At 43.4% G+C, this 26,621-nt stretch overlaps 1 protein-coding gene across 1 annotated transcript in view; it reads left to right on the forward strand.

Annotated features, from left to right (window-relative positions):
* Positions 1-1,707: 1,707 nt before the first annotated feature.
* MTDH (metadherin) overlaps positions 1,708-26,621 on the forward strand; it is a 128,167-nt gene continuing 103,253 nt past the window's right edge. Inside the window, exons 1-4 of the mRNA XM_030189776.1 lie at positions 1,708-2,366; positions 6,064-6,174; positions 8,828-8,841; positions 18,660-18,663. Of these exons, the coding sequence (XP_030045636.1) occupies positions 2,016-2,366; positions 6,064-6,174; positions 8,828-8,841; positions 18,660-18,663 (480 nt within the window). The 5' untranslated portion in view covers positions 1,708-2,015. The remainder of the gene's footprint in view (positions 2,367-6,063; positions 6,175-8,827; positions 8,842-18,659; positions 18,664-26,621) is intronic.

Here is a 26,621-nt window from a genome sequence, read left to right on the forward strand (position 1 = left end):
GAATCAGATACTGAGCCAGCATGATCAGAAAAACAGTCACCAGACAACAAAGGTAGAAAAAAAATCACTTTATTTTCATTTTAGTGTTTGGACTATGTCCACTTTGAGAATCAGGTGCTCAACATTAAAAGTTTATATTTATTTACTTATTTATGGCATTTTATCCCACAATAAACATGAATTAGATTGGAACCTGGGATCATTTAAATTTTTTTTTCCTGGAGAGAGTAATGCATTGCCTCCCCCCCCCCCCCCCACCCAGGCTCTCTCCCAGCTATAGCCAGCTCTGCAATTTTGAGGGGAAGTGCACAGGGGGGGGGGGGGGGGGGTGCAGAGGTAGACCGGGGAGAGAGCCTGTTAAACATTTACCAGCACACCACTGTCTAGTGCCCACCCATCCAACCTGTTGGCCCACCCAAAAATTGACTTCTGGCTACGCCACTGTCTCCAACTTTAGCTTCATATGACAGTGAGGTAAACGTGCAACAACACAGACAGGATGCACCACTCTAGAAAGCTTTGAGAGCTTTATATCAGCTTTGAGAACTTTATATCTATATCAAACTATCTATCTATATATTTTTTCTGGTCTATTATCTCTCCTCTGAGATAAACAACTTGGTTTGTTTTACCAACTGTAGCATATTTTTAAAAAGCTACATGTAAAACTATTGAAAAAACTGTTGCACAACACATTTCAGGAGCATGTGTTCAACTATCCCAAAAACTGCACACAATTCTTCCAGCAACTCAAAAATGTGAAACTCGGGTTTTTCAAGAACTAATTTATGCAAAATATAAACATGAGAAAAAATAAATAAAATGCAGTTATACTTTAAAAATGATTTATTGTTTTAATCTTATCAACTGATCAAGCATATGTTAACTAATGAAAGCTCTTAAGGCAGTAACACAAATGTTGCAAAAGCAAGAATACAAGGTTGAGCTAGGCACTTTGCTTATTAAAAAAAACTAAACCAACCCTATAGTTTCATTTTTTTTTAGTCAGAAACATGATCAACTGCTCTGTTTGCACCTTATTTCAGAAACTGCAAAAGAAGAGAGAGAGAGAGTGTGTGTGTGTGTGTGTGTGTGTGTGTGTGTGTGTGTGTGTGGAGGGGGGGGGGGGGGTACCTGCTTCATTTTTTGGCTAGGTTGACTGAGCTTCTCGCAAGTCCTTTAGGCTCTCTTTAGCAGCTATGAAAGTTACAGTATCATGGTAATTCTCAGTTCAGGACCAGCAAAATGGAATGTGGGAGAAAAAGAATAATTGATAACATGATAATTGATTTATATTTAGCCATCTGTTGGGCCAATAAAAGGCAGCCCAACCTTCAAAAAATACTAATAAATAATTTATAATGGAGAAAATACAATCATGAGTAGAGCTAATTTCTTTATGAAATAAACATTTAAAAGAAACGAACTACTCCAGATCTCTGTAATCTCTCTCAGCCTTAAAACAAAAAAAACCTGCAGTGCATGCCGTTTCTTCTCAGAGAACTCTTTCCTACCCGCTACGCTCTGTTCTTCATGAATGGAGCAGCCGTTGACACATATCACAACCCCACCACCTCCTCGATTGTCCACGTCGCCCTCCTCGCCCACGTGGCACCACACCCCCCCATTTCTCTTCACCTTTTCCCCGCCCCCCCCACTTTCTGATACGTCTCCGCCTGGCGCGGTGACGTAACATCGTGAATCGTGCTCTGTACTCTGGGGCCAAGCACCGGGGCTAAGGTTTGTTGGTGACGTTTCAGGCGTTCTAGTCGCCACCGGTTCGCGTGAAAGGGCGTGTGTGATAGGTGAGGGGAAAGGCGGCGCGCGTGCGCGGAGGCGGGATCTTTGGGTGCCTCCATCCTCGTCCTGTTTTTTTTTTTTTCACCCACTGTGAGTGACCGCGCCGCTGAGGGAGATGTTGTAGTTTCGAATTCCCCCTTACCCTCCAACCTTGTTCTATCGTTCCCTGCCTTTGCCCGCCCCGCGTCTCCATCGGTATCCGGGGGGGCTGCACGATGGCCGCGGGCTGGCAGGATGAGCTGGCTGTGCAGGCCAAGGCGGTGGCCGCTCGGATGCGGGAGCTGCTGGGCAGCGGCCTGGGGCTGCTCCAGAACGAACTGGGGCTGGACCTGGGCCTGGACCCTCAGCGCTTGTCGGCCTGGCTTCTGTTTCTGATGCCTGTGCTGTGCTTGCTGGGGCTGGCGATGTTCTGGGCCGCGGCCTGCTCCGGCAGGAAGCGCAGCCGAGCGGCGCCCGGTGAGGAGGAGGAAGAGGAGGCGGTGGCAACCGCCGACAAGGCCATGAAGAGCCCGAAGGCTGATGAACTGAGGAAGAAACCGAAGAAGAAAATAATGGAGAAAATCAAAGTGAGTGAGAGGTGGGGGGGTGGTGTCGGCTGTCGGCCAGCGGGGCTTCCCTTGCCTTGCCTACAGCTGTCTGTGCTTGTCATGAGGAGCTCTCCCTAGTGACGGGGAATCCCCTCCCCCCACTGAGAGCCCGGCGCTTCTCTCTGTCACTAGCCGTTTACAGAAACTACAAAGTAGCTTCACATCTGTAACTTTCCTCTGGGTTCGGAGTGTCTAGGTATAACTTGCTGGCCCAGCAAGTCCCAATGCTGGGACTGAGTAGGTCCGAAAGGTGGAGGGGCGGTGTTGTTTTCTATAGCTCACCTCCTATGCTAACTTCGTCCTTGTTGTTTCGGCTCCGGGATCGAGATTGGAACTGTGTAGTTCTTTGTTAGCTTAGCAGTAGCAGCTGTGATAGCGAATAGAGAGATAATTAATCGGTTGATTAAGTCATACGAATCGGATAATGCTTGACAACAGAGCTTTTTATAAGTAAGGCTGAAAAGTTTGTGAAAACTCTAGTACCTAATGCTCACATAACTGGGGATTTCTTTAATATGATTTTTGCTACAAACTATGAAGGTATTTGATGAGTAACTAGATGATAGTATGAGAGAGCTGACTGCTTGCAAAGTGATTCACATGACTGCAAAATAGGACCCAGTACAGTGCTTGGTGTTGATCTCCCAGTGTTGGTTTTCTAGGGCCCCATTAGTTATATGTGACAAAAGTGTTCTGTCGTGGCCATCCAGAGGCTTAATAAGTACTTTGGCCCCTCACAGGATGCAAAGGAGATGGGTGCAAAAATCATTCCCTGCCCATTTCCTCTCCCGTGGTGTCTGCAGCACAGGGTGCGATTCCAGTTTGATGCTCCTAGTTCAAGTATTCCTCTGACCCTCAGAATATCGTGTACTGAGTGGTATGCTCTGAAACGCTCAGAGAACAGTAAGAATGGGCATGGAATCCCATATTTAGTCATTCAGAAGGAAATGGGGTATTAAGAAAACACTGCGTGTGATATATCACAGGTCCTCTTGGGGGGGGGGGGCAAATAAAATCATAGCACACAGAATTACATCAAATAACCTGTGTGTGGAGGGGAGGGGGAAGCTTGGTAAATCAGATTTGACATTGCAGGCCATGGGGTTTCCCAGGTGGAACTACTGGGCCACAGTTTTTCAGAAACCAGCAGGGCCAATGCCTGCAGCTTTTTGGTTGCTGAGTACCATCCAGCCATACCTAGATGTTTTTGTAATGACCCTGCTAGTTTGGGTGGCTGGCTGTGTTATCAAACTCTAAGGTAAAGGATGGTAGAAAAATATATTGACCTATAACCCTGCCCTGTGCCCCCCCGCCTCCGCCTACACACTTAACCTGACAGTTCCGTTTTATTGATAGGATTTCCCCAGAAGCAAGAATCTCAATCATAGAAGCTTAACCAAATTTCACATAAAGCTGCTAAAGATCACTTCAGTATAAAATAAACATGAACTCTCATCGCTCAAACTTTTTGTGGGAATATGAGCATCAGATTTTCTGTTTGTTAATCAGTGAGACTTACATTGTGGTGCATTCAAAAGAAGTTTATCCGATGTAAGTTACAGTTAATCTAATTTAATTGGATGTTCAACTTAAACTGCAGCATGATGGGTAGATCTGTCTTTGTATTTGATGTGAAACAGTCTGCACTGAATTGTTATGGGGTTATGTTATGCTGGGCCTAAAATTAACTACTCCTGGGGGAATTCTGCACACAATATTTCAAAATTCTGCATTGTTTGCAGTGTTTTATACAGAATTCACCTATCATAAGGCCTGAAAGCTCCAGCCTCCCCATTTCCTTCTCTCACTCCAGTTGCAGTTCTCTCACCCTCTCTCTGAAAGACCCCTAGTTCTGTCTGCCCTTCCCTCAGGCACACACCTCCACCTGTCATTCTTTCTGTTGATCTTCCCAGCTGTCATTGTATCTCTCCCCCGTCATTGTATCTCTCCCCCATGGCACACCCTCAAACTTGATCCCCCCCCCCCCCCCCCCCCCCACTGGCATGCTGTCAGCTAGTTCTGTCTCAACCCCAGTTCCCACTTCGTGGCACAATCTGTTTTCTGTGCCTCTCGCCATCCCCACTGAATTCTTAACTTTCTCTGTTCTTCCAGTCCCCATGGCACACTGACCTTGCTCTTACCCTCATCCCCATCCAGTCCATTCCCCATGGCATACAAATAGCTGGCATCAGATATCTTCCTCTGTCTCTTCCCCCACCCCCCCCACTGACCATAAAGATTGCATGACACCAGCAGCAGGAAGTGAACTGCTGGACCTCCAGGTCACTTCCTCCTCCTCTGCCAGCTTAAACCCAACAAGCTCATGTGAGCTGTGAGGGCCTAAACTGGCAGAGGAGGTGGAAGTGACCCAACATGCAGCTGTTCACTTCCTGCGGCTCTTGCTGCAGGAGAGACCTGATGCCACTGCCTTCGCAGAATTTCACACATATTCTGTGCTAGTAGTTTCAGAATTCCCCCCAGGAGTAATCAACATAATGCATATCCCAGAACTGCCAAGGATGGTAGTGCATTCTGAAAATGCGCATGGAGAAGCTAGTTGTGAAAATGTTGATGGCTAAGACGCACAGAAGGTAACAAAGGAAAGATGTACTCATTTGCTTAGCAGAAAACAACAAAAGAGAGAGACCCTATGAAGTGCTTTAAGACAGAAGGAGAAATAGGAGAGGACCAATCAAATACCAATTCAAGGGTAAAAAGGTAGCTTTATTAATCAGACTCAATGCAGATTTGTGTTTTGGCGTATGAGCACCTGCCCCAGCTGTCAAATCAATGCTAACAGCAGTATGGACAGACTGGGACTTTTTTTTTTTTTTTCCTGTTTGCGTTGAGAACAGTCTATGTCCATACTGCTGTTAGCATTGACTTGTTGATTCATGAGGCACCCTTAGCATTTGATACCCTTAGTCAGGCCCTAACTAGGCTAGACTAACAATGTGATCCTTTTGGTGACATGAGCAAATTATTTTGGAAGAGAAGGAAGGGGTTAATAAAGTTATTTTGTTGCAATTAAAAATTCAAACCAGAATTTATTTTCTGCTGCTTATGGTGTTCAGTTTACTTGTCACAGGTATAGCTCATGCTCTTCTCAGATTTGTCTTGAAGAAAAATAGTTTTTCTGATGAGTTGAGACCACAGGAAATGGTTCATATTAGTTTGTCTTCTGATTTGCATGATTGCATCGGTACATAGCTGCACAGCCAGAGTGTCAAACTTGGTTTAGCAATTATGTTTATGGTGTTGCAATCTATCCTAATCTGTGTTTGGTCCAGTTATTTGTGTGGTATTGCATTTTAGTTTGCACTATTTTTGGCAGTCATTTGGTAACTCCTAAAACTGTAAAACTTTGTATAGACTTGTAGAGTATATTATTTATATATGTGTTTATTTTTAATATTATTTCACACTATTCATTGTGGTCTTTCTCAGTGACTGAATTTTTTGTGCATTTTAAAAGAGTATACTATTTATATATGTTTACTTGTAATATTATTTCATCCTATTCATTATGGGCTTTCTCAGTGACTATATGTATTTTTTGTACATTTGAAAAGAGCAATTCTTCAGAGACCTTATAGGGTTACTTGAGCTTGTGCTATTTTCAAGTGAATCCTATTTAATTGTAATTTTATGATCTGATTTCAACTGATTTTCTCAGCAGCAGCCTAATGGACGGCCTCATCTTGACCTATCAGAAGAAGAAATCCTATCAGTGAATCGAAAGGAAATTTTGAAGCAGTCCCTGGATGCAGAAAAGAAAAATGAGAAGGTGGGTATTGTTTGATTCAACCTGAAGAGGAATTTGAGACACAGTGAAGTCTGGTAGTGTTTTAATCTGTAATGAAAAGCTACAGAAAGCAAAGTATATTACTTAACTTTTTACAGGAGCAGTACATGAATCTTCAGTCCACAAGATTTAAATATCGCTGATTAGTTGAGAGTGGTTAATGTTGACTTCTGTGATTGTATGGTTCAGTATTACTTTTAGTACATCTTATTTTCTGGCTTAAGATATATTGATAACTTGGAGGTGAGTAGCTTGAGGTATGTCTGTATCCATAAGGTGAGAAATTTCTTTTAAATTTCACATAGAGAGAACTGTTCAAGATCACATGTGGTCAGCTTAATGGTTCACTGGCCTTATTCATGATCATTTACTTAAAATATTTTCAGATGACTAACAGTTAAATGATAGGAATTTGTCAAAAGTAAAACCATGTATAAACTTATAGGTGGGAGCTCATACAAGCTTACAAAATTAATTCTGAATGTTATGTTATCTTGAGAAGCTGGAAAAAGTCGTTTTAGAATACAGAAAGATTTTTTTAAAATATGTATTTTTTATCCTACCTAGTCTTATCTCTTTTCCATAACCGAAGAAATCACTAGTCTGCTGGCTTTTGCTTATATTCAACTAGTCTGCTGCAGCACATGTTCTGTCAAAACACATTTACACCAAAATCACTTTAATAATTTTATTGTACTGCTCATGGAAGTTTTTTTGTTTTTTTTTTTCTTTGTTGAACCTATGTAAAAATCTTTAAAGCATTTCCACTGCGATGGAGAATCAGCAGTTCTTTAAAGCATCGCAGTGGTCAGATTATCAGAATGCTTCTAAATAAACCACAAACTATAGAAATCAAAATTGAAAATCTTCAAAATACCCATATTGTGGATTATAACACTTAGGGCCCCGTTTACTAATTTAATTTTTGAAAGGGTAACTATAATGGTTAAAAAGAAACTAAAAGGATCAGTTGCAAAGATTAGGACACTAAATCAGGTGTGGACGTTATTCCAAAATACTATCTTGGAAGCCCAGTCCAGATGCATTCCACATATTTGCAAAGGTGTAAAGAAGAGAAAACGTCAGTCAGTGTGGTTAAAAGCTGAAGCAAAAGAGGCCATGACAGCCAAAAGTTTGTCCTTCAAAGAAAGGAAAAAAGGACCCAAATGAAGAAAATAAGCAACATAATCACTGGCAATGGCAAGTTAGATGCAAAGCATTAATTAAGAAGGCTAAAAGAGAATATGAAGAGAAACTTACCGCAGAGGCTAAAACTCACAATAGCAACTTTTTCAGGTACATTATCAGCAGAAAGCCTGCGAGGCAATCTGTGGGACTGTTATATCACAAAGGAGCAAAAGGGGCGCTCGAGGAGGACAAGGCCATAGCGGAAAAACTGAATGAATTCTTTGCTTCTGTCTTTATATGGAAGAAGATGTAAGAGATTTGTCTGTACCAGAAATGGTTCTCAAGGGTGATGATGCAAAGGAACTGAGAAATCTCGGTGAACCTGGAAGATGTACTGAGCCAAATTGAAAAATTAAAGAGTAGAAAATCACCTGTACGGATGGCATACATCCCAGTGTACTCAAAGAACTCGAGCATGAAATTACTGATCTGCTGTTACTAATATGTAATCTGTTGTTAAAATCGTCCATAGTACCTGGAGGGTGGCCAATGTGACGCCGATTTTTAAAAAGGGTTCTAGGGGTGATCCGGGAAATTATAAATCGGTAAGCCTGACGTTGGTGCTGGGCAAAATGGTGGAAACTATTATAAAGATTAAAATTACAGAACACATAGAGAAATATGGTTAAATGGGACAGAGTCAGCATGGGTTCAGCTGAGGGAAGTCTTGCCTCACCAATTTGCTTCATTTCTTTGAAGTAATGAATTAACGTGGATAAAGATAAGCCGGTTGATGTAGTGTATCTAGATTTTCAGAAGGCTTTTGATAAATTTGCTCATGAGACACTCCTGAGAAAATTAGAGTCATGGGATAGGCGGCAAGGTTCTGGTGGTGGATTAGGAATTGGTTATTGGACAGAAAACAGAGGAGTAGGGTTAAATGGTAATTTCTCTCAATGGAGGACGGGTGAACAGTGGAGTGCCACGCAGACCTGTACTGGGACCAGTAGTATTTAACATATTCATAAATGGTATGGCAATTGGAATGACGAGTGAAGTGATCAAATTTGCAGATGATATAAAGCTATTCAAGGTTGTTAAAAAAAAACACATACAGACTGTGAAATATTTCAGGAAGACCTTAGAAAATTGGAAGACTGGGCGTCCAAATGACAGATGAAATTTAATTAGACAAATGCAGGGTGATGCACATTGGAAAGAATAATCCAAATCATAGTTACCTGATGCTAGGATCCACCTTGGGGGTCGGCGCTCAAGAAAAAGATCTGGATTTCGTTGTAGATAATACGCTGAAATCTTCTGCTCAGTGAGTGGCGGTGGCCAAAAAAGGAAGCAGGATGCTAGGAATTATAAGGAAAGAGATGGTGAATAAGACCGAAAATGCTATAATGCCTTTATATCGCTCCATGGTGCGTCCGCACATTGAGAATTGCATTCAGTTCTGATCGCTGTATCTCATAAAAGATATAGCGGAATTAGAAAAGGTTCAAAGAAGAGTAACTAAAATGATAAAGGGGATGGAACTCCCCTCGTATGAGGAAAGGCTAAAGAGGTTAGGGTTCTTCAGCTTGGAAAAGAGTCAGATGAGGGGAGATATGATTGAGGTCTACAAAATCATGAGTGGTGTAGAATAAGTTGAAGTAAATCAACATTTTTTTTATTTGTTCCAAAAGTACAAAGATTAGGGGACACTCGAGGAAGTTACATGGAAATACTTTTAAAACAAATAGGAGAAAATATTTTTTCACTCGACGAATGGTTAAGATCTGGAACTCTTTGCCGGAAGATGTGGTAACAGCGGTTAGCATATCTGGGTTTAAAAAAGGTTTGGACAAATTCCTAGAGGAAAAATCCATAGTCTGCTATTGAGACAGACGTGGGAAGCAACTGCTTGCCATAGGATTTGTAGTATGGAGTGTTGCCACAGTTTGGGTTTCTGCCAGGTACTTGTGACGTGGCTTGGCCACTGTTTGGAAAACAGGATGCTGGGCTAGATGGACCATTGGTCTGACCCAGTATGGCTACTCTTATTTTCTTATTATTCAAGCTAACCACTGTTACTACATCCTCCTGCAGAGTTCCAGCGCTTAACTATTCACTGAGTGAAAAATTATTTCTCTTGTTTTAAAGTGTTTCATGTAACTTCATTGAATGTCCTTTAGTCTTTGTACTTTTTGAAAAAGTAAAAAATCGAACTGCTTGTTCATTCCGGGGCAAACGCTTTCTCTCTCATCCTTTTTGAATGTAAACTTTGTACTGTCATGTCCCTCCCCTTCCCCTCCGTGGCTTCTCCTTCCTCTTCATTAAAAAAAAAAAAGTGTCTGAGCCTGCAGTTTCTCTTTTTAGAGACTTTATTTGGCGAGTGTTCTCTGCCAAGGAATTTTACTGCAGTGCTTTTTGCCTGGAAACCAGAAATGATCTGTTTTCTTCAATGTGGTGAGTTAAGATTTTACGTATAGTTCCAGGGTTGGTTAAGTTGTGTTCCTGGTGTGGGTGTCAGCGAACAGCATCAGGGCAGTGCATCATATGTGTTTTTCCTCTGAAAGTGCCTATTTAGTGTTCCCATATTATCATACACATTGAGCCTGCCATGAGTGGGAAAGCGCGGGGTACAAATGTAACAAAAATAAATAAAATACACCTTTCATTTAGAGAGCTTTGAGTCCCCTCAGTTTTTTGACAGAGGGCAAATACTTTAAAAAAGTAAAAAAGCACCCTGATAGTTTCCCTCACTTCATTTGTGGAAATTTCTTTTTGTTACCAGAACTCTATTTATATTGGCAGTACAGGTATTCCTTTTTCAGTATCTTTTAAAGGAGTTTAGTATAGAGTCAAGTTTAGTGCTGTTGGCTCCATGTTTCTGTGAGAAGTTTTACGTCTCCATGGTAACCATGGAAGAGTCTTTGCTGTAGAGGTGGGATTTTCCCCAGGTGCAGTGTTCACAGTTCTTTGAGAAGCAGAATAGTTTATTCTGAAAGGTGACTTGCTTTTAATCTGAAGGTTGCAGTTTCAAGGCTGGCTTATGCATAATAATAGAAGCTATTACTACTTATTTCTATAGCGCAACTAGACGTAAGCAGCACTGTACACTGGACATGAAGAGACAGTTCCTGCTCATCAGAGCTTACAATCTAATTAGAACAGACAAATTGTGGAACTCCAGATCTACTAATGCCTCCTGCACCTTGCAATGATGGGGTCTCCGGTTCAATCCTCGGGTTTCATCATAGTAGGATACTTCTCCAGGTTCCATGAGGAGTGGACCAAAATTACCTCGGACCAATGTATCTTGGAAATAGTAAAGCAGGGTTACAAACTGGAGTTATCCCTTTCCATTACAGATTTTTCTTTTCCTTGGAATCTCCATGCAAAACTCCAGCCCAATTATCAAATAGTTCAAGCCACCTTACAAATGTTTCTTAATTTAGACAAAGTAGAGACTGTCTCAGATGTGGAAGTTATTCCATTTACTTTGTAGTTCCAAAGAAAGGGGATTCCTTCCACCTGGGTTTGGACTTCAAAAGTCAACTGAGTATTAAAGGTTCAACATTTCACAATGGGAACATTATTACAGTCTTTAATACTTTCAGTCTAGCAAGGGAGCTTTGGACCTCCCTGGATCTCAAGGAAGTGTACTTTCATATTCCCATTTGACCTCCCCACAGAAGATTTCTGTGATTTGCAGTCCTTGGAGAGCATTTTAGTTTATGGACATGCCATTCAGCCTTCACACATCTCCAAGGTCACTTTTCCAAGGTCAAGGTGGTAGTCTCAAGGATGGAATTCAGGTTCATCCATTTCTCAACGATTTGCGACTCTTCCTATAACGAGTCTGCAAGTTTCATCCAAGATAGCTGGTCTTCTGTAGTCCTTAGGGTTGGTAATCAATTTCACCACGAGCCAGTTTCCAACACAAATTTTGGAATATCTGGGAGTGATATTGGACATAGGCTTAGGGAAGACATTTTTTTTCTGTTGCTCGTCAGCAAAAGATTCACACCCAAGTTAGGATTTACTTTCCCTTACGTGTCCCAGGGACTAGGACTATGTTCAAGTTCTAGGACAAGTGCGCCTCTACCTTGGATGTTCCATTGGCCAGATTCCACATCAGACCAGCGATCCCTTCTCAGCTGTTCGTCTCCATCTCTCTTGAACCCCCCCACCCCAAGCCAAACTCTGCCTCAACTGAGTGGATTCAGCACAGCCTTCCTGTGACAATTCAGAATTGGTTTGTAGTCACAACACCAGCTTATTGGACTGCAGAGCTCTTTGTCTGCTTCAGTTGGTCCAAGGCCGAAGGTCTCCAATCGAAGCCTCATGGTACATCAACCATGTAGAGCTTGGAATCATTTCAAAAAGCCTTGTTTTTCTATTGCTCACCTTTGAGGGAAGCCAGTGAAGATTCTCTTGGACAACAGTTTCCTACGTCATCAGGCAGTGGGGGAGCCAAGTGTGTTCATCTAGCCACAGAAGCAGGGATTATTTTCTGTTGTGTCGAGGTCCACATTCTTCTAATAGCAGCAGCTCCTATGCAGGAACTCGGAATACTCAAGCAGATTTTCTCAGCGAACTTTCTCTGGATCTGGAGAAGTGACAGTTACTAACAAAAGCATTCCATTTGATTACATCATATTGGAGAGTCCTGGGATAGATCTAATGGCATCCAGAAGGACTGCTCAGGTCCACAGATTCTTCAACCATTGGAAGGACCTCAGTGTGGAGGGTCTGGATGCTCTTCTACAACAGTGGCAAACAGACTACGTATATGTTTTTCCTTCGTGGTTAATGTTAATCAAAAAAACTCTTGCATTGCTTATCATCCAGGGAAAATGATCCTTGTAGCTCTGGATTGGTCAAGAGGTCTTTGGTACATAGATCTGATGTGGTTGAAGATTGATTCTCCACTGTCTCTACCCAATTACAGAGGCCTTCTGATTCAGAGTCTAATTCCAATGGATGATCCCTCCCAGTTTGGTCTTAAGGCATTGCTTTTGAAAAGTCACGCCTAAGGAAGAAAGTTTACTTGGAAGAAGTTATTTCTACTCTTCTGCAAGCCTGAAAAAAATCTACTTCTACTACATATGCTGTGGTATGGAGAACCTTTGAACCTTGGTGTTCAGAAAGAAACCTTCTCATCTAAAGTGTTGCTGCCACAGATTCTAGCCTTTCTTCAAGAAAGTCTTAAAGGTGTTCCCCTCAATTCCCTCAAAGTTAATTTAGCGGTTCTGACTTGTTTTTGTGGTTATATCCAACAGTCTTCTTTGGCAACACATTTAGATTTGTGTGTTATTTGAGGGATGTCAGTCACCTTAGGCCTTGGTCTAGACATGTCTGTTCAGAACTGAACCTTAATCTCGTTCTCCAGGCCCTTCAAAAAATAAAACCCCTTTTTGAATCCCTAAGTAGAGCTATTCTTAAGGATCTTACAAGGTTTTCTTGGTAGTTATGACTTTGGCCAGAAGGATCTCAGAGCTTCAAGCCTCATCTGGTAGAGACCCCTTTCTGTGCTCTACAGAAGTTGAGGTGTCCATCCATGTGATCCCTTCGTTTTTTACGTGTTTCTGCTTTTTATGTTAATCAAACTGCATTTACACTCCTTTTCTGCAGAGGATTGTGTATAAGAGTTTTCCTCCTTGTTCTCCTTGATGTTAAAAATAGTTTTTATGTTATTTAGAGTTCACTAATGATTTTAGGCGCTCATCTCATCTTTTCACTCTTCTCTTGTTTTGTTGTCTTCTAAAGTGACCATAGCTTGTTGGTTATAACTTGGTTAAAGTACACTATCGCTTTGGCCTTTTTGTTGCATGAGAAATAACTCCCTTCATCTTACAGCTCATTCTGCAAGGGTGCATACTGTTTCTGTAGATGAAATTTGTAGGGTTGCCTCATAATCCACATTTCATACATTTTCTAAGCATTATCTTCTAGTTGTGGCAGCTAGGGCAGAAGCTTCCTTTGGAGCTTCTGTTCTTGTGGAAGGGTTCTTGCGTTCCCTCCCAACTTGAGGACTGCTTTTATACATCGTACAAGTATGGACTAATTCTTTGGAGATGCTAAGAAAGGAAAAAAATCTTACCTGATGATGATTTTCTTTCCTTTAGTTACAAAGGATTAGGCCTGGCTCCACCCTTCTCTTCAGTTTTGTTTGATTATTTGTTGATTTTCTTTTTCTTATGTCTTAGGCAAAAGGTTAATATTTGTTCTTCAAAGTTTATTAATTTAAGAGGCAGGAGTTCTACTTCTTTTTATTAACTTCTTACTGCTTGGCTATCCGAATGGTGAATGGAACCCATTTCTCTTGATTTTGCTCCAGGGTGTGTTGGTTTCTGTCACATTGGAGTGATATATCTCTATTCATTAGCCTCTGAACTTGGGGTTGGTTCCACCCTATGATAGGTGTCTATTTCAACCGTGAATGTTCCTTTCTCCTCTCTTCTCCACAACGTGTCCTGTGGGAACCTTATTTTAGTGTGCCTGAGGTACGTCAGGAATTCCGAGGTGTAAAGGACCTGACTACTTTGGGTTTGTATCCATTCCTTGATTCCTTTCTTCCCTTACAGCAGTGGTTCCCAAGCCTGATCCTGGAGGAACCCCAGCCAGTTGGGTTTTCAGGATATCCACAATGAATATTCATGAGACAGATTTCCATGCACTGCCTTCACTACATGAAAATTATTGTTGTGAATAATCATTCTGGATATCCTGAAATCCTGACTGGCTGGGGTGCCTCTAGAACCAGGTTTGGGAATCACTGCCTTAGAGGGACCTCCTAGTGTGCTTTTGCTACTCTCAAGGTAATTGATAGAAATAAAACAAAATATAACATGGACAAGAAAATAAGATGCTACCTTTTTTATTGGACATAATACATTTCTTGATTAGCTTTCGAAGGTTGCCCTTCTTCATCAGATCGGAAATAAGCAAATGTTGGTAGATGACAGTATATAAGTGAAACATCAAAGCATTTCAGTAACAGTCTAACAGGATGGGGGTGGGTAGGTGAGAGACGGAGATATGCATGGAGACAGGAGGGTGTCAAAGCAATACAATTTTATGGTTTATAATTGGTGTGGCAGGTGTCAAAATATTTATTGTTTTATTATTTTATAATTTTCAAAAATAAATGACAAGTTTCAGTATACATTGTCAAGGCAATACAGCAGTAGTAATAAACATAATGGAGATATAAGGACTACTTCCCATAACATCAGAAAAAAGAAAATTTATAAGAATTACTTCCCTTAACATCAAGAAAATATAGATTGCTTCCTCAGACCACAAACGGGGGGGAGGGGGGGCTCGTATGTATTAGAGAAGATTTTTATTTATCGTATAATCATACAAAACAAGGCTTAATGCTACCCCCCAGTCTTATTCTTTTAGCTTCACTTGCTTTGAATCTAGAAAGGATTCCACCCAAATCTAGGGTTTTCTGTTTCAAGAAAAATTTTTCTTCTTTGCTGTGTGGATTTAGTAACATCGGGGAAAATCCAAATCTTCGCCCCAGCAAATAACGTATGCGAATTCCTGAAGTATAGTTTTAATACTGCATTCAAATCTTGTTCAAAAACGAAGGACACTAAAAGCGTTGCTCTCTGTTATATTTTCCATGGATTGTTCTGATATTGCAGATAAATCATTGAGATCCAAACTCTTATCTTCTATAATTCCTTTGTCTCCCTTTTCCGTTGAGGCAAATAAAAGATCTTATTTATCGGGGGAAATACTTCAGATGGCATCTTTAAAATCTCATTCAGATATCTTTTAAACATGTCTAGAGGCAAAATTCCGGGAGATTTTGGGAAATTCCAAAATTCTTAGATTTAGACGTCTGTTGAAATTTTCAATTTGTTCAATTTTATTATGAAGAATAATTTTATCTTTTACAGCAGCTACTTTAAATTCACAAAGCTTATCTACTTCTTGCTGCAAAGTTTTAACTCTGTGTTGAAAACTCATCTTTCACTGTTTCGACCGTGCCTTGTACGTCTCCAAATCTAGAGGCTAAAGCTTTTAATTCACCTCGAGATTCTTGTATAGAGGTATCCATTTTCTTCAACATAAGCCATATCCTTTCTAAGTTCATCTCATTAGATTTTCCTGAGTCTCCAGATAAGTCTGGGGACTCTAACTCCAGAGGCTTGTGCAGCATGTCAGGGGGGGCTCACTCTTAGCACTTCCGGCGAAGCTCTCCCTTCCTTAGTGCTGTCTCTGCTGGACATGGAGGCACCTTCGAAGCTGAGGGGGGGGGGGGGGGATAAAGATATTTCATTTTCCCATAGAGATTCCTCTTCTCCGGTCGTCTCTACTGCGGGAACCCTCACCCTCATTCCTGATTGGGGGCCTCCGGTCAGGAAGCGCTCCAGAGTTGGCTGAAGTGGTGACAAGGATGAGGTAGGCAGGATTCCCATTTTCCTTTTCGTTTGTGGCATCTGGGCAACAAAATGCAAACTTTTCTAAAGGTAAAATGCAATGAAAAGGGATCAGCATTCTCAGAACGTCTCACAACACGACCGAGTGCACCGCCATCTTGACACGCCCCCAAAATATTTAATCATTCTGACTTCAAAGGTCTTACGTTCCTGTATTGTTTTAAAGTTCCCTTTTAGGATTCTTACCATGAAATCACTGGTACAGTGTTCTGGTTTTGTAAAGTGCTGCCCCAGAGGCGTGACATCTTTATTGGTACTAGCATTTTTCATATGGTGTCTATGTAAATTAAATCTCTTCTTTAGCACCTGACTTGTTTCTCCAATGTAGCAGCCTTTGTTGCATTTTTTACACTGAATGATATATCCCACATTTGGAAGATGAGCACATGAAAGATTCCTTAATGTTGAATATTTTTCCTTTGTGAATGACAGTGTGGTCCTGTGAAATATTTTGGCAGTTTGCAGCTGGATATATTGCAAGGATGTGTGCCATTCTTTTCTTTTTGAGTCTGTGTTGGGAGCTTCTAATTAGCTTGTGTTTTAAGTTGGGTGGCTGTCGGAAGGCCAGCACTGGTGGGGATGGGAATATCTCTTTTAGTAATTCGTCCTCCTGGAGTAGAGGCTGCAGATCTTTTATGATTTCTTAATTTTTCCAGCTCTGGGTTGTATGTCACTATAAGGGGGATTCTGTCTGTGGCTTTTTTTTCCTTGTTCTGTAGCAGATTTTCCCTGGGTGTTTTGAGGGAGGAGGCAATATTCTTGGAGATTATTTTGGGTTGTAGCATCTCTGTTCGAAGGATGCAGTCAGGATTTCAAGGTGTCTGTCTCTGTCCGCTGGGTCAGAGCAGATACGGTGGTATCTTGTGGCTTGGCTGTAAATAATGGATCTTTTTGTATGTGAAGGGTGGAAGCTGGAGTTGTGGAGGTAGCTGCATTTGTCTGTGGGTTTCTTGTATATAGATGTTTGTATATAGCTATCGCTGATTGAGATTGTGGTGTCCAAAAAATTGACACTTTCTGGGGAGTAGTCAATTTTGAATCTGATTGTAGGATGGTATGTATTGAAGGAATTGTAAAATTGTTTCAGAGTTTCTTCTCCCTCAGTCCAAATCATAAAAATGCCATCGATTTACCGGTAGTATTTTAGGGGTTTGGTCTGGTATGTATGCAGAAATGACTCTTCCAGCTCAGCCATAAAAAGGTTGGCATATTCATCTGGACTGGTCTGGTATGACGACAAGGAAGGAAAAATTATGCCTTACCTGATCATTTTCTTACCTTTAGTCCTACCAGGCCTTGGTTCTTGTAAAGTTTTGTTCATTCTGTTTTCAGATATTACCTAGGTGCTTAATCTCGCACGTCTCTTGCATCTGTGAAATGCTGGTTTCCTTGTCATCAAGCAGATGCAGCCATTACAGATGGGTTGTGTCCATCAACCAGCAGAGGGAGATAGAGAGCACACTTTTTTCAGTGCCTCATACCAGCTTGCTCCACTGCCTCTCTTCAGTATTCTCTATCTCCCCTAGCAGAGTGGCTGCAGCTTCTTCGAGCTCCATCTAAAATCTGCCTGGAGTTTGCTCCTGTGCTTTTGCCAGTTGTTAGCAGGGGTGTTGGAGGCTATAGCAGCTTCACTTTAAAGGCACATAGGTTCGCCCTTTCCCTGCCTTACCCATACCTCCGTGGATGTGGACACATTGTTTAGCTTTCCCTGTCCTTCCCCACCAACAGTGGATGCAGGCACATAGGTTCGCCCTTTCCCTGCCTTTCCCACTCACCTGAGCCTCCGGAGTTCTATTTACCTCTGCTTTCCTCACAGCGTTTAAAAAAAAAAAAAAAAGGAACAGAGGTTTTTCCTTGCCTTTTTCTGTGGGACCGGAGCTGTGATACTCGGTCCAGTGAGGTAAGAGTGTTTTCTGACTCCTCCGGGGTGGGCCCGCGATCGGGGCAATTTTGGCGCGAACCGCAATTTTGAATTTTACCGCTGTTTTCGGCGATGGCTGCGGAGACAGTAAAGCGCTGTTCCAAGTGTGGCAAGCGCAGATCAGCAGCAGGGCTCTGTAAATCGTGCTGTACAGATGTTAGAGCCGGCCCGAGCATGGCGAGCGACGATTCTTCGCGCTCTGAGCTGGCAGCGGGCGCCATTTTGAATTTACCACATGGCGCGACCTCCGCTGAGACGGAGAGTCCTGAGCCCGGGGAGAGGCCTCGGAGTGAGGCTGATATGGGAGCTACTAGCCCCGGCAGAGATCCGGGTGCCCAGGGTGAGTTTTTTTTCTCCCCTGATTTTGTCTTAATGCATAAAGCATACATGCTTAAAAGAGCTCTCCCACAAAGCCCGGCACGGGCCTCTTCTAATGCCCCCCCGGTGGATTCTAGCCTGGGTATGCCCTCTGAGGCGTTATTCCCTGATAATTGGCAGAATATGAAGCGCGGAAGGGCTCATTCCCCTTCAGAGAGTGCTGCACCTCCTTTTTCCCCCCCATGGTCGGGCTGCGAGGATTCGGAGGACTCTGGCAGGCCTTCATGGTCTGAGGAGCCAGAGTCTGGTGCAGAAGTGACTCAGGATCTGGACGATCCCTCCGCGGTGAGGATTTTCCACCGTGATGAGCTGCCAGCGCTTATTTCTGATGCCCTGCAGGCTCTCTCTATTGAGGACCCTGCCAGTGGCACAGCCTCCTCTGTGAATCCTAGGATGGATAGTACCAAAAAGCCTGCTCGAGCCTTTCCTTTGCATGACTCCATCCAAGAGCTTATTTCGGCTCAATGGGCTCACCCCGAGGGACCTTTGAAAGTTTCCAGGGCTATGGGGCAATTATACCCTCTGAGTGAGGAGCATATGGCTCGCTTTGCTATGCCTAAAATGGATGCCCTAGTCACAGCTGTGACGAAGAGAACTACCCTCCCTGTTGAAGGAGGTGTTGCCCTGAAGTATATTCAAGACCGTAGACTGGAATCAGCACTTAAACGGTCATTTGAAATTGCAGGTCTCACTATTCGGGCGTCTGCATGCAGTTGTTATGCTGCTAGAGCCTGCCTGGCTTGTTTGCAACAGGCAGTGGAACAGCCCGGTGATGGAGCGGAGCCCTTTTCAGATGTGGCTCCGCAGATGGAGTCGGCCTTGCCCTTTCTTGCTGACGCCCTTTATGATATTGTCAGAGCTTCGGCTAAACACATGGCAGTAGCAGTGGCAGCTCGCTGTATTCTTTGGCTACGGCATTGGGCGGCGGACATGGCCTCTAAGCAAAGGTTGGTGAAGTTGCCCTTTCAAGGCCTTCTCCTGTTCGGTGAGGAGTTGGAGTAAATTGTGAAGGGCCTGGGTGAGGCTAAACCCCAGCGCTTGCCCGAAGATAGGCCTCGGCCTTCCTCTAAGGGTGCGGCGGTCCACTCCTCTTACAGACCTCGCTTCCATGAAGCTCGAAGGTACCGCCCGGGGCGTTCTGCTGGGTTCACTTCTCGTGCCCGTTTTCAGCAGAGGAACTCCTTTCGCTCGGACAAACGTTCCACAGCCACTGGCTCAAGGCCTGGAGTTGGGGGCGACCCTCTCAATGATGGTGCGCCGGCCCTCTCCTCGAGTCCTGTCATCGGAGGACGTCTTTCCCTCTTTGCCAAGGAGTGGGCCAACATTTCCTCAGATCAGTGGGTCTTGGACCTGATCAGAGACGGTTACAGAATAGAATTCGACGCCCCTGTAAGAGACGTGTTTGTGGAGTCCCAATGCGGTTCTGCCGCCAAACGGGCAGCGGTAGAGGAGACTTTACAAGGTCTGATTCAGATAGGGGCCGTGTCCACGGTACCTCCCGCCGAACATGGCTGCGGCCGCTACTCCATCTACTTTGTGGTGCCGCGAAAAGGAGGGTCTTTTCGCCCTATTCTGGACTTAAAAGAATTAAACAAGTCCCTGAGAGTGCGGCATTTTCACATGGAAACCCTGCGCTCCGTCATTGCGGCGGTACAGCCAGGAGAGTTTCTTACGTCTCTGGACCTGAAAGATGCTTACTTGCACATTCCAATTTGGCCCCCGCACCAGAAGTTTCTGAGGATTGCGGTGATGGGAAAGCATTTCCAGTTCCGGGCCTTGCCTTTTGGCCTCGCCACATCTCCCCTCACCTTTTCGAAGGTTATGGTGGTAGTAGCTGCCTTTCTAAGGCAAGAGGGTATTCGGGTTCACCCGTACCTGGACAACTGGCCAGGGCTGTGGAGTCGGTACAAAAATCCTTCGACTCCGACTCTGACTCCTCAGTTTATGGTGACTCTGACTCCGACTCCTCAGTTTTTAATATGTATTTTTTTTGCATGTTGACTGAAAGAGTGCAGCATGCAAGGCTGCATGTTAATGTTTGGGTTTAAAATCTATGTCATTGTGACTTTTTATTTTATTTATTAAAGAAACTGTAAATATTCATTAATCCTAAAGTTTAAACAAAAAAACACACATAAAAAAACAAGGTTATGTTTGTTGTTTTTTTGTCAAGTGTAAAGTCATAATAGCATTAGCAAGTATAAAAATCTGGAACAACCACATCCTTTGGAAATTCTAGAACAACATCCTTTGGAAATTAGAACAAAATCAAAGTTAACCTACATAAACCAAAAACATTTGGAAAACCTAAAACAACTTATATATTATTTAAACTTGGCATATATAGCTGTAGAGTAGCTGTTAAACATAATCCAAAGTTAACTATATTCTTAGAAACAGAATTGCTTCTGCCAGATCCTCCTTCATAGAAGCCCTTAAATCTGATTTGATTATTTTCAGTGCTGAAAACAGTCTTTCAACACTGACTTGGGTGGGTGGCATTGGTGTTACGATTCTAGCTGCATCACTGACAATCTCTGGATAAACAATGATGGCTTCTTCTATAGTCAGTTTCGATGAGCGGTCAAACTTTTCCACTTCTTTTAATCTTTTAAAAAACTCTTGCATGAATTTCTTTATATGGACATTTACAGGTTGCTTTTCCATGCTTAACTGACATCGCTTTGCTTTTGAAGCTTCCATTTTGTCCAAATAGGCTTGAAAATTCTCTTCTTCATTTGAAGAGGATGAACCTGAGTTACCATTACCACCAGTATTTATAGCTTTAGCTTCATCCAGTGGTTTATGAGTTTCAGGTAGCAACCCTTTCATGCGAACTGCTATGTCATAGAGTGCCTGTTTTCCTGTAGCAATTTGGTCACTGCTCAACAAAATTCGGCTAATTGGATCAACATAAATAGCAGCTAAGAGAATTTGATTATCCAGCAAGAGCTCCTCTCTTTTCCTCATTGAAGATACAATGCCATCAGCAATTAACCCCCCACTTTTGTTAAGGTTATATATCAAGCCCTTCCATTCCAAGAAGAATTTACCTGGTGTTAAATCTTCATATTGCAGCTTCTTGGTAAGAGCAAAAGGGTAAGAAAGTAGCCTTTCTAATTCTGTAACTTGAGCCCACTGGTTTTCTTTTAATGAAACATTTACATTGTCCAGTTCTTCAAGAAAGTCTTTTAGTTCAAGCAAACGCTTTATCATCAAGTAAGTGCTTCCCCAGTGCGTTGCTTGATCCAAAATGGCTCCTTTTCCAGCACGTCTCTTCAGAATGGCATCTGTTTTAGGGATCCTGGCTGCAACAGCTACTTGCCTCAACTTGCTAATTAGTGTAGCTGCATGACGATCCTTCAATCCATCTCTTATTGCTAGTTGCAGAGTATGAACAGCACAACGCATATGTTGAATGGTAATAAGCTTAGATGCTTCTTCAGCAATATCATCCAAACTTTCACAGCTTTCTTGAATTGCAGAACTGTCATCTTCTGATATTTGTATGCTGCTTTCTTCATCAACTTCCTTCATTTTTTCAATTGTGCTTAACATATTTGAAGCATTATCAGTTACAATACATAGAATGTGTTCCTTTTTAATTTCTGCAGATACTCACTGGTATGATGTGCCTGAGTGTCCTTTACTCCTACTCTGGCCTTTCAAGTGACCCTGGAAGGATTGGCTGTCAGAGTGATGTCGGACAACATGACAGCAGTGGCCTACATAAATCGACAAGGCGGCACTCAGTGCAGAGCTCTAGCCGCGCAGGCCGAACAAATTTGCCACTGGGCCGAGCTGCATCTACAGTTTCTGTCGGCAGCTCACATTGCAGGTCAGAGCAGCGTGCAAGCCGATTATCTAAGCAGGCATCAGATCGATCCAGCGGAGTGGGAACTTGCAGACGAAGTGTTCCTGCAGATATGTGCCAAGTGGGGCAAGCCCGTGGTGGATCTAATGGCGACAAGCACCAATGCCAAAGTCCCGTGCTTCTTCAGCAGACGGAGAGATCCTCGCGCGGCGGGGTTGGATGCCTTGGCTCAACCCTGGCCTCCGGGCCTCCTGTATGTGTTCCCTCCGTGGCCCTTGATAGGGCGAGTGTTCCTGCAGATTCGGCTGCATCCAGGAGAAGTGGTTCTCGTCGCCCCGGATTGGCCCAGGAAGCCTTGGTATGCGGACCTCCGACAGATGCTCGTAGAGGATCCCCTTCAGTTACCTCTGGTTCCCAACCTTATGTCACAGGGTCCAGTGACCATGGAGGATGCCGGTCGATTTGGTCTTATGGCCTGGCGATTGAGAGGGCGCAATTGAGAGGCAGAGGCTATTCTAATAAAGTAATTACCACTCTCCTGCAAGCCCGCAAGCGCCACTTCCGTGGCTTATGCCAGGATTTGGCGCCAGTTTGAAGTCTGGTGTGCTTCCAGAGAGATCACACCCCTGCGGGCTCCTGTCTCGCCGATTCTGGACTTTTTGCAGGATGGTGTACAAAAAGGCTTGGCCTATAATTCCCTGCGGGTGCAAGTGGTAGCGTTGGCCTCCCTGCGTGGCAAGGTTGAAGGCGTGTCTTTAGCTGCTCATCCGGATGTGGCACGGTTTCTTAGAGGGGTGCTTCGGCTCCGTCCTCCCGTGCGTGCACCTTGTCCAGCTTGGAACCTGGAGCTAGTGCTGAAGGCCCTTCAGGGTGCTCCCTTTGAACTGCTTCGGCTTGCTTCAGAGAAAGATTTGACACTAAAGGCCGTTTTTCTTGTGGCCATTACTTCGGCAAGATGGGTGTCAGAGCTCCAGGCGCTGTCCTGTAGAGACCCATTTCTGCAATTCTCAGAGTCCAGGGTCATGGTTCGGACCGTGCCTTCCTTCATGCCTAAGGTGGTTTCAGCGTTTCACCTAAACCAGCCTATTTTCTTGCCCTCCTTTGATAAGGAGGAGTTTCCAGAATCTTTTGGGCAGTTGTACCTGTTGGATGTGCGCAGGACTCTGCTGCAGTATCTGCGAGTTACTATCTCTTTCAGGATCTATGATCTGTTTGTTTTGCTATCAGGTCCTTGCAGAGGGTCTCCAGCGTCTAAAGCCACTATTGCCCGCTGGCTCAAAGAAGCTATCTTTTCAGCTTATCTGCTTGCCGGCCGGTCTCCGCCTGTAGCCTTTAAGGCGCATTCTACCAGAGCGATTTCTTCCTCTTGGGCTGAAACTGGAGCACTCTCTCATCAAGAGATATGCAGTGCAGCAACATGGGCTTCTAAGCTCTCTTTTGCCTGACATTACAGGCTGGATGTGGCTGCTAGGAGGGATGCACATTTTGGAGCACAAGTGCTAGCGCGTGGTGTGACCTGTTCCCACCCTATATAGGGATTGCTTTGTTACATCCCATATGTAATGGCTTCATCTGCTTGATAAGGAAGGGAAAATTAGGTTCTTACCTTGGTAATTTTCTTTCCTTTAGTCATAGCAGATGAAGCCATGAGCCCTCCCTGTATGCTGTGAATCTGTTTCAGGTTCTGTTCTTGTTTCCTGAAGTTCCTTCCTTGGGAGAAAGTTGGAAAACAGTCTTCAGGATTCATGTTCACTTATAGGAGGATGAGTCCATTCCCTCCAATTTATGTTTTGGAGGATGAGTTTATTCCCTCCAGGAGGTTGCGTGTATCCCCTCCAATTATACAATAAGGAGGACGAGTTTATTCCCTTCAGGAGGATGTGTTCATTCCCTCCTTTTGATTTCATGCCCTTGTTAAGGGGGCCATTGTTCGCAGTGAGGAAAGTTCATGTTATTCCCATTGCGGTTTGCCTTACTGCTTTGGAAGCTTCAAATACTGAAGAGGCAGTGGAGGTAGCTGGCCATGAGGCACTGTGAAAAGTTGAGTGCTCTCTATCTCCCCCTGCTGGTTGATGGACACAACCATACATAATGGCTTCATCTGCTATGACTAAAGGAAAGAAAATTACCAAGGTAAGAACCTAATTTTCCCATACTGTGTATCTGGATTTTAAAGGCGTTTGACAAAGTACCTCATGAAAGACTCCAGAGGAAATTGAGAAGTCTTAGGATAGGAGGTAGTGTTCGGTCATGGATTAAAAACTGACTAAAATATAGAAAACAGAGAGTAGGGCTAAATGGTCAGTGTGCCCAATGGAGAAGAGTAGATAGTGGGATCCTGCAGGGGTTTGTACTAGGACCAGTGCTTTTTAACATATAAATTATCTAGATATGGGAGTAACTGGTGAGGTAATTTTAAATTTGCTTATGACACAAAACTATTCAAAGTTAAATTGCAAGAGGATTCTGAAAAATTGCAAGAGACTGGGAGACTTGGGCATCAAAATGACAGATGATGTTTAATGTGAGCAAGTGCAAAATGATGCATGTGGGAAAGAGGAACCCAAACTATAGCTACGTGATGCAAGGTTTCCCATTAGGAGTCACCAATCAGGCAAGGGATCTAGATGTCATTGTTGATGATACGTTGAAACCCTCTGCTCAGTGTGTAGCACGACTAAGAAAGCAAACAGAATGTTGGGTATTATTAGGAATGGAAAACAAAAACGAGGACGTTATAATGCCTTTATATCTCTCCATGGTGCGACTGCACCTCGTGTACTGTGTGCATTTCTGGTCACCGCATGTCAAAAAAGATACAGTGGAATTGGAAAAGGTACAGAGAAGGGAGACAAAATTGATAAAGGGGATGGGACAACTTGCCTATGAAGAAAGGCTAAAGCGTCTAGGACTCTTCAGCTTGGAGAAAAGACGACTGAGGGGAGATATGATAGAGGTCTATAAAATGAGTGGAGTGAAATTGGTAGATGTGAATCGCTTGTTTACTCATTCAAAAAATGATAGGACTAGGGGGCACGCAATGAAGCTACAAAGTAGTAATTTTAAAACAAATCAGAGAAAATATTTCTTCATTCAATGTTTGTTTAAACTCTGGAATTCATTGCCAGAGAATGTTGTAAAAGCAGTTAGCTTAGTGAGGTTTAAAAACGGTTTGGGTAACTTCCTGAAAGAAAAATTTATAAGCCATTATTAACATGGCCTTGGGGAAACTCCACTGTTTATTTCTGGGATAAGCGCCATAAAATGTATTGTACTGTTCTGGGATCTTGCCAGGTACCTGTGACCTGGGTTGGCCACTGTTGGAAACAGGATGCTGGGCTTGATGGACTTCCGGTCTGGCCCAGTATAGTAAACGCTTATGTTCTTAATTTCTTTGGTTGGCGGGGCTTCAGTATCCCCACTAGCAAAGGTATTTAACGTGTGTGCCTGTGTGTGTGTGTGTGTGGGGGGGGGGGGGGGGGGGCAGGCAGTGTGTGCATCCTCCAGTCCACTCCTGGGATCCTCAAAATTGGAGGGCTGGCTACTTCCCTGCATATAGTTTGTTAACCCAAGAACACATGTACAAAATAATCAGATAAAAACTAAAGCATAACTAAAAACACTGCACAGAATAACATGTTGGAAAGTACATGGTCATGTGTCATGGCAGCACAGATACATGGGTGAAAGGTTGGAGGTAGAGGATGGGCACCTACCGTATTAGGGTCTTCATATGCAAGTGTGTGCATGTGACTCAGAGTGTAGGGGATATGTCTGCATGTATAAATTGAGTTCAGTGTGGTGTTTTTGTGACTGGGTCTTTCCAGACCAGATGTATTCTGAGTATTAAAGTGGAAAGATGAACAAAGGACAGCCAGTGTGTTTAAAGGGAGAAGTGAAAAAGCCTATTAAAGCCAATAGAGCATCCTTCAAAAAATGGAAAAAGGATCCACATGAAGAAAACAAGCATAAGTACTGGCAAGTTAGATGCAAACCATTGATAAAGAAGGCTAAAATAATAGGAAGAGAAACTTGCCACAGAGGTGACAACTCATAGCAGTAACTTTTTCAGGTATATCGGAAGTAGAAAGCCTGTGAGAGAATCTGTGGGACCATTGGATAATCAAGGACTAAAAGGGGCACTCGGGGAAGACAAGGCCATAGCAGAGATTGATTGATTGATTGAATTCTTTGTTTCGGTCTTTACCAATGATGATATAAGATCTACCTGCACCAGAAATGGTTTTCAAGGGTGGTGGTTACTTCAGCTTGTAGGGTCAGTGAGCTTCAAGCCTTAGTAGTGAATGCACCTTATACCAAGTTTCATCACCACAGAGTAGTCCTCCGCACACACCCTAAGTTCCTGCCGAAGGTGATGTCTGAGTTCCATCTGAACCAGTCCATTATCTTGCCAACATTTCTTTCCCTGACCTCATGCCCATCCTGGCAAAAGCAGCTTGCACTCCTTGGATTGCAAGAGAGCATTGGCCTTTTCTCCGAGGACAAGCAGGCTGCTTGTTCTCACTGATGGGTGACGTCCTCGGCAGCCCCTCCAATCGGAATCTTCCTAGCAAAGTCCTTTGCTAGCTCTCGCTCGCCCGCGCGCACCGCGCATGCGCGTCCGTCTTCCCGCCCGAAACCGGCTCGAGCCGGCCAGTCTTCTTTCATCCGCACTCGGTACGGCTGTGTTTTTTGCTGTGTTGAGCCCCAGAGAGTCGACCTCGCGCGTCCGTTA

This window comes from Microcaecilia unicolor, chromosome 1 (genome assembly GCF_901765095.1).
Source record: "Microcaecilia unicolor chromosome 1, aMicUni1.1, whole genome shotgun sequence".
NCBI classification, from domain to species: domain Eukaryota; kingdom Metazoa; phylum Chordata; class Amphibia; order Gymnophiona; family Siphonopidae; genus Microcaecilia; species Microcaecilia unicolor.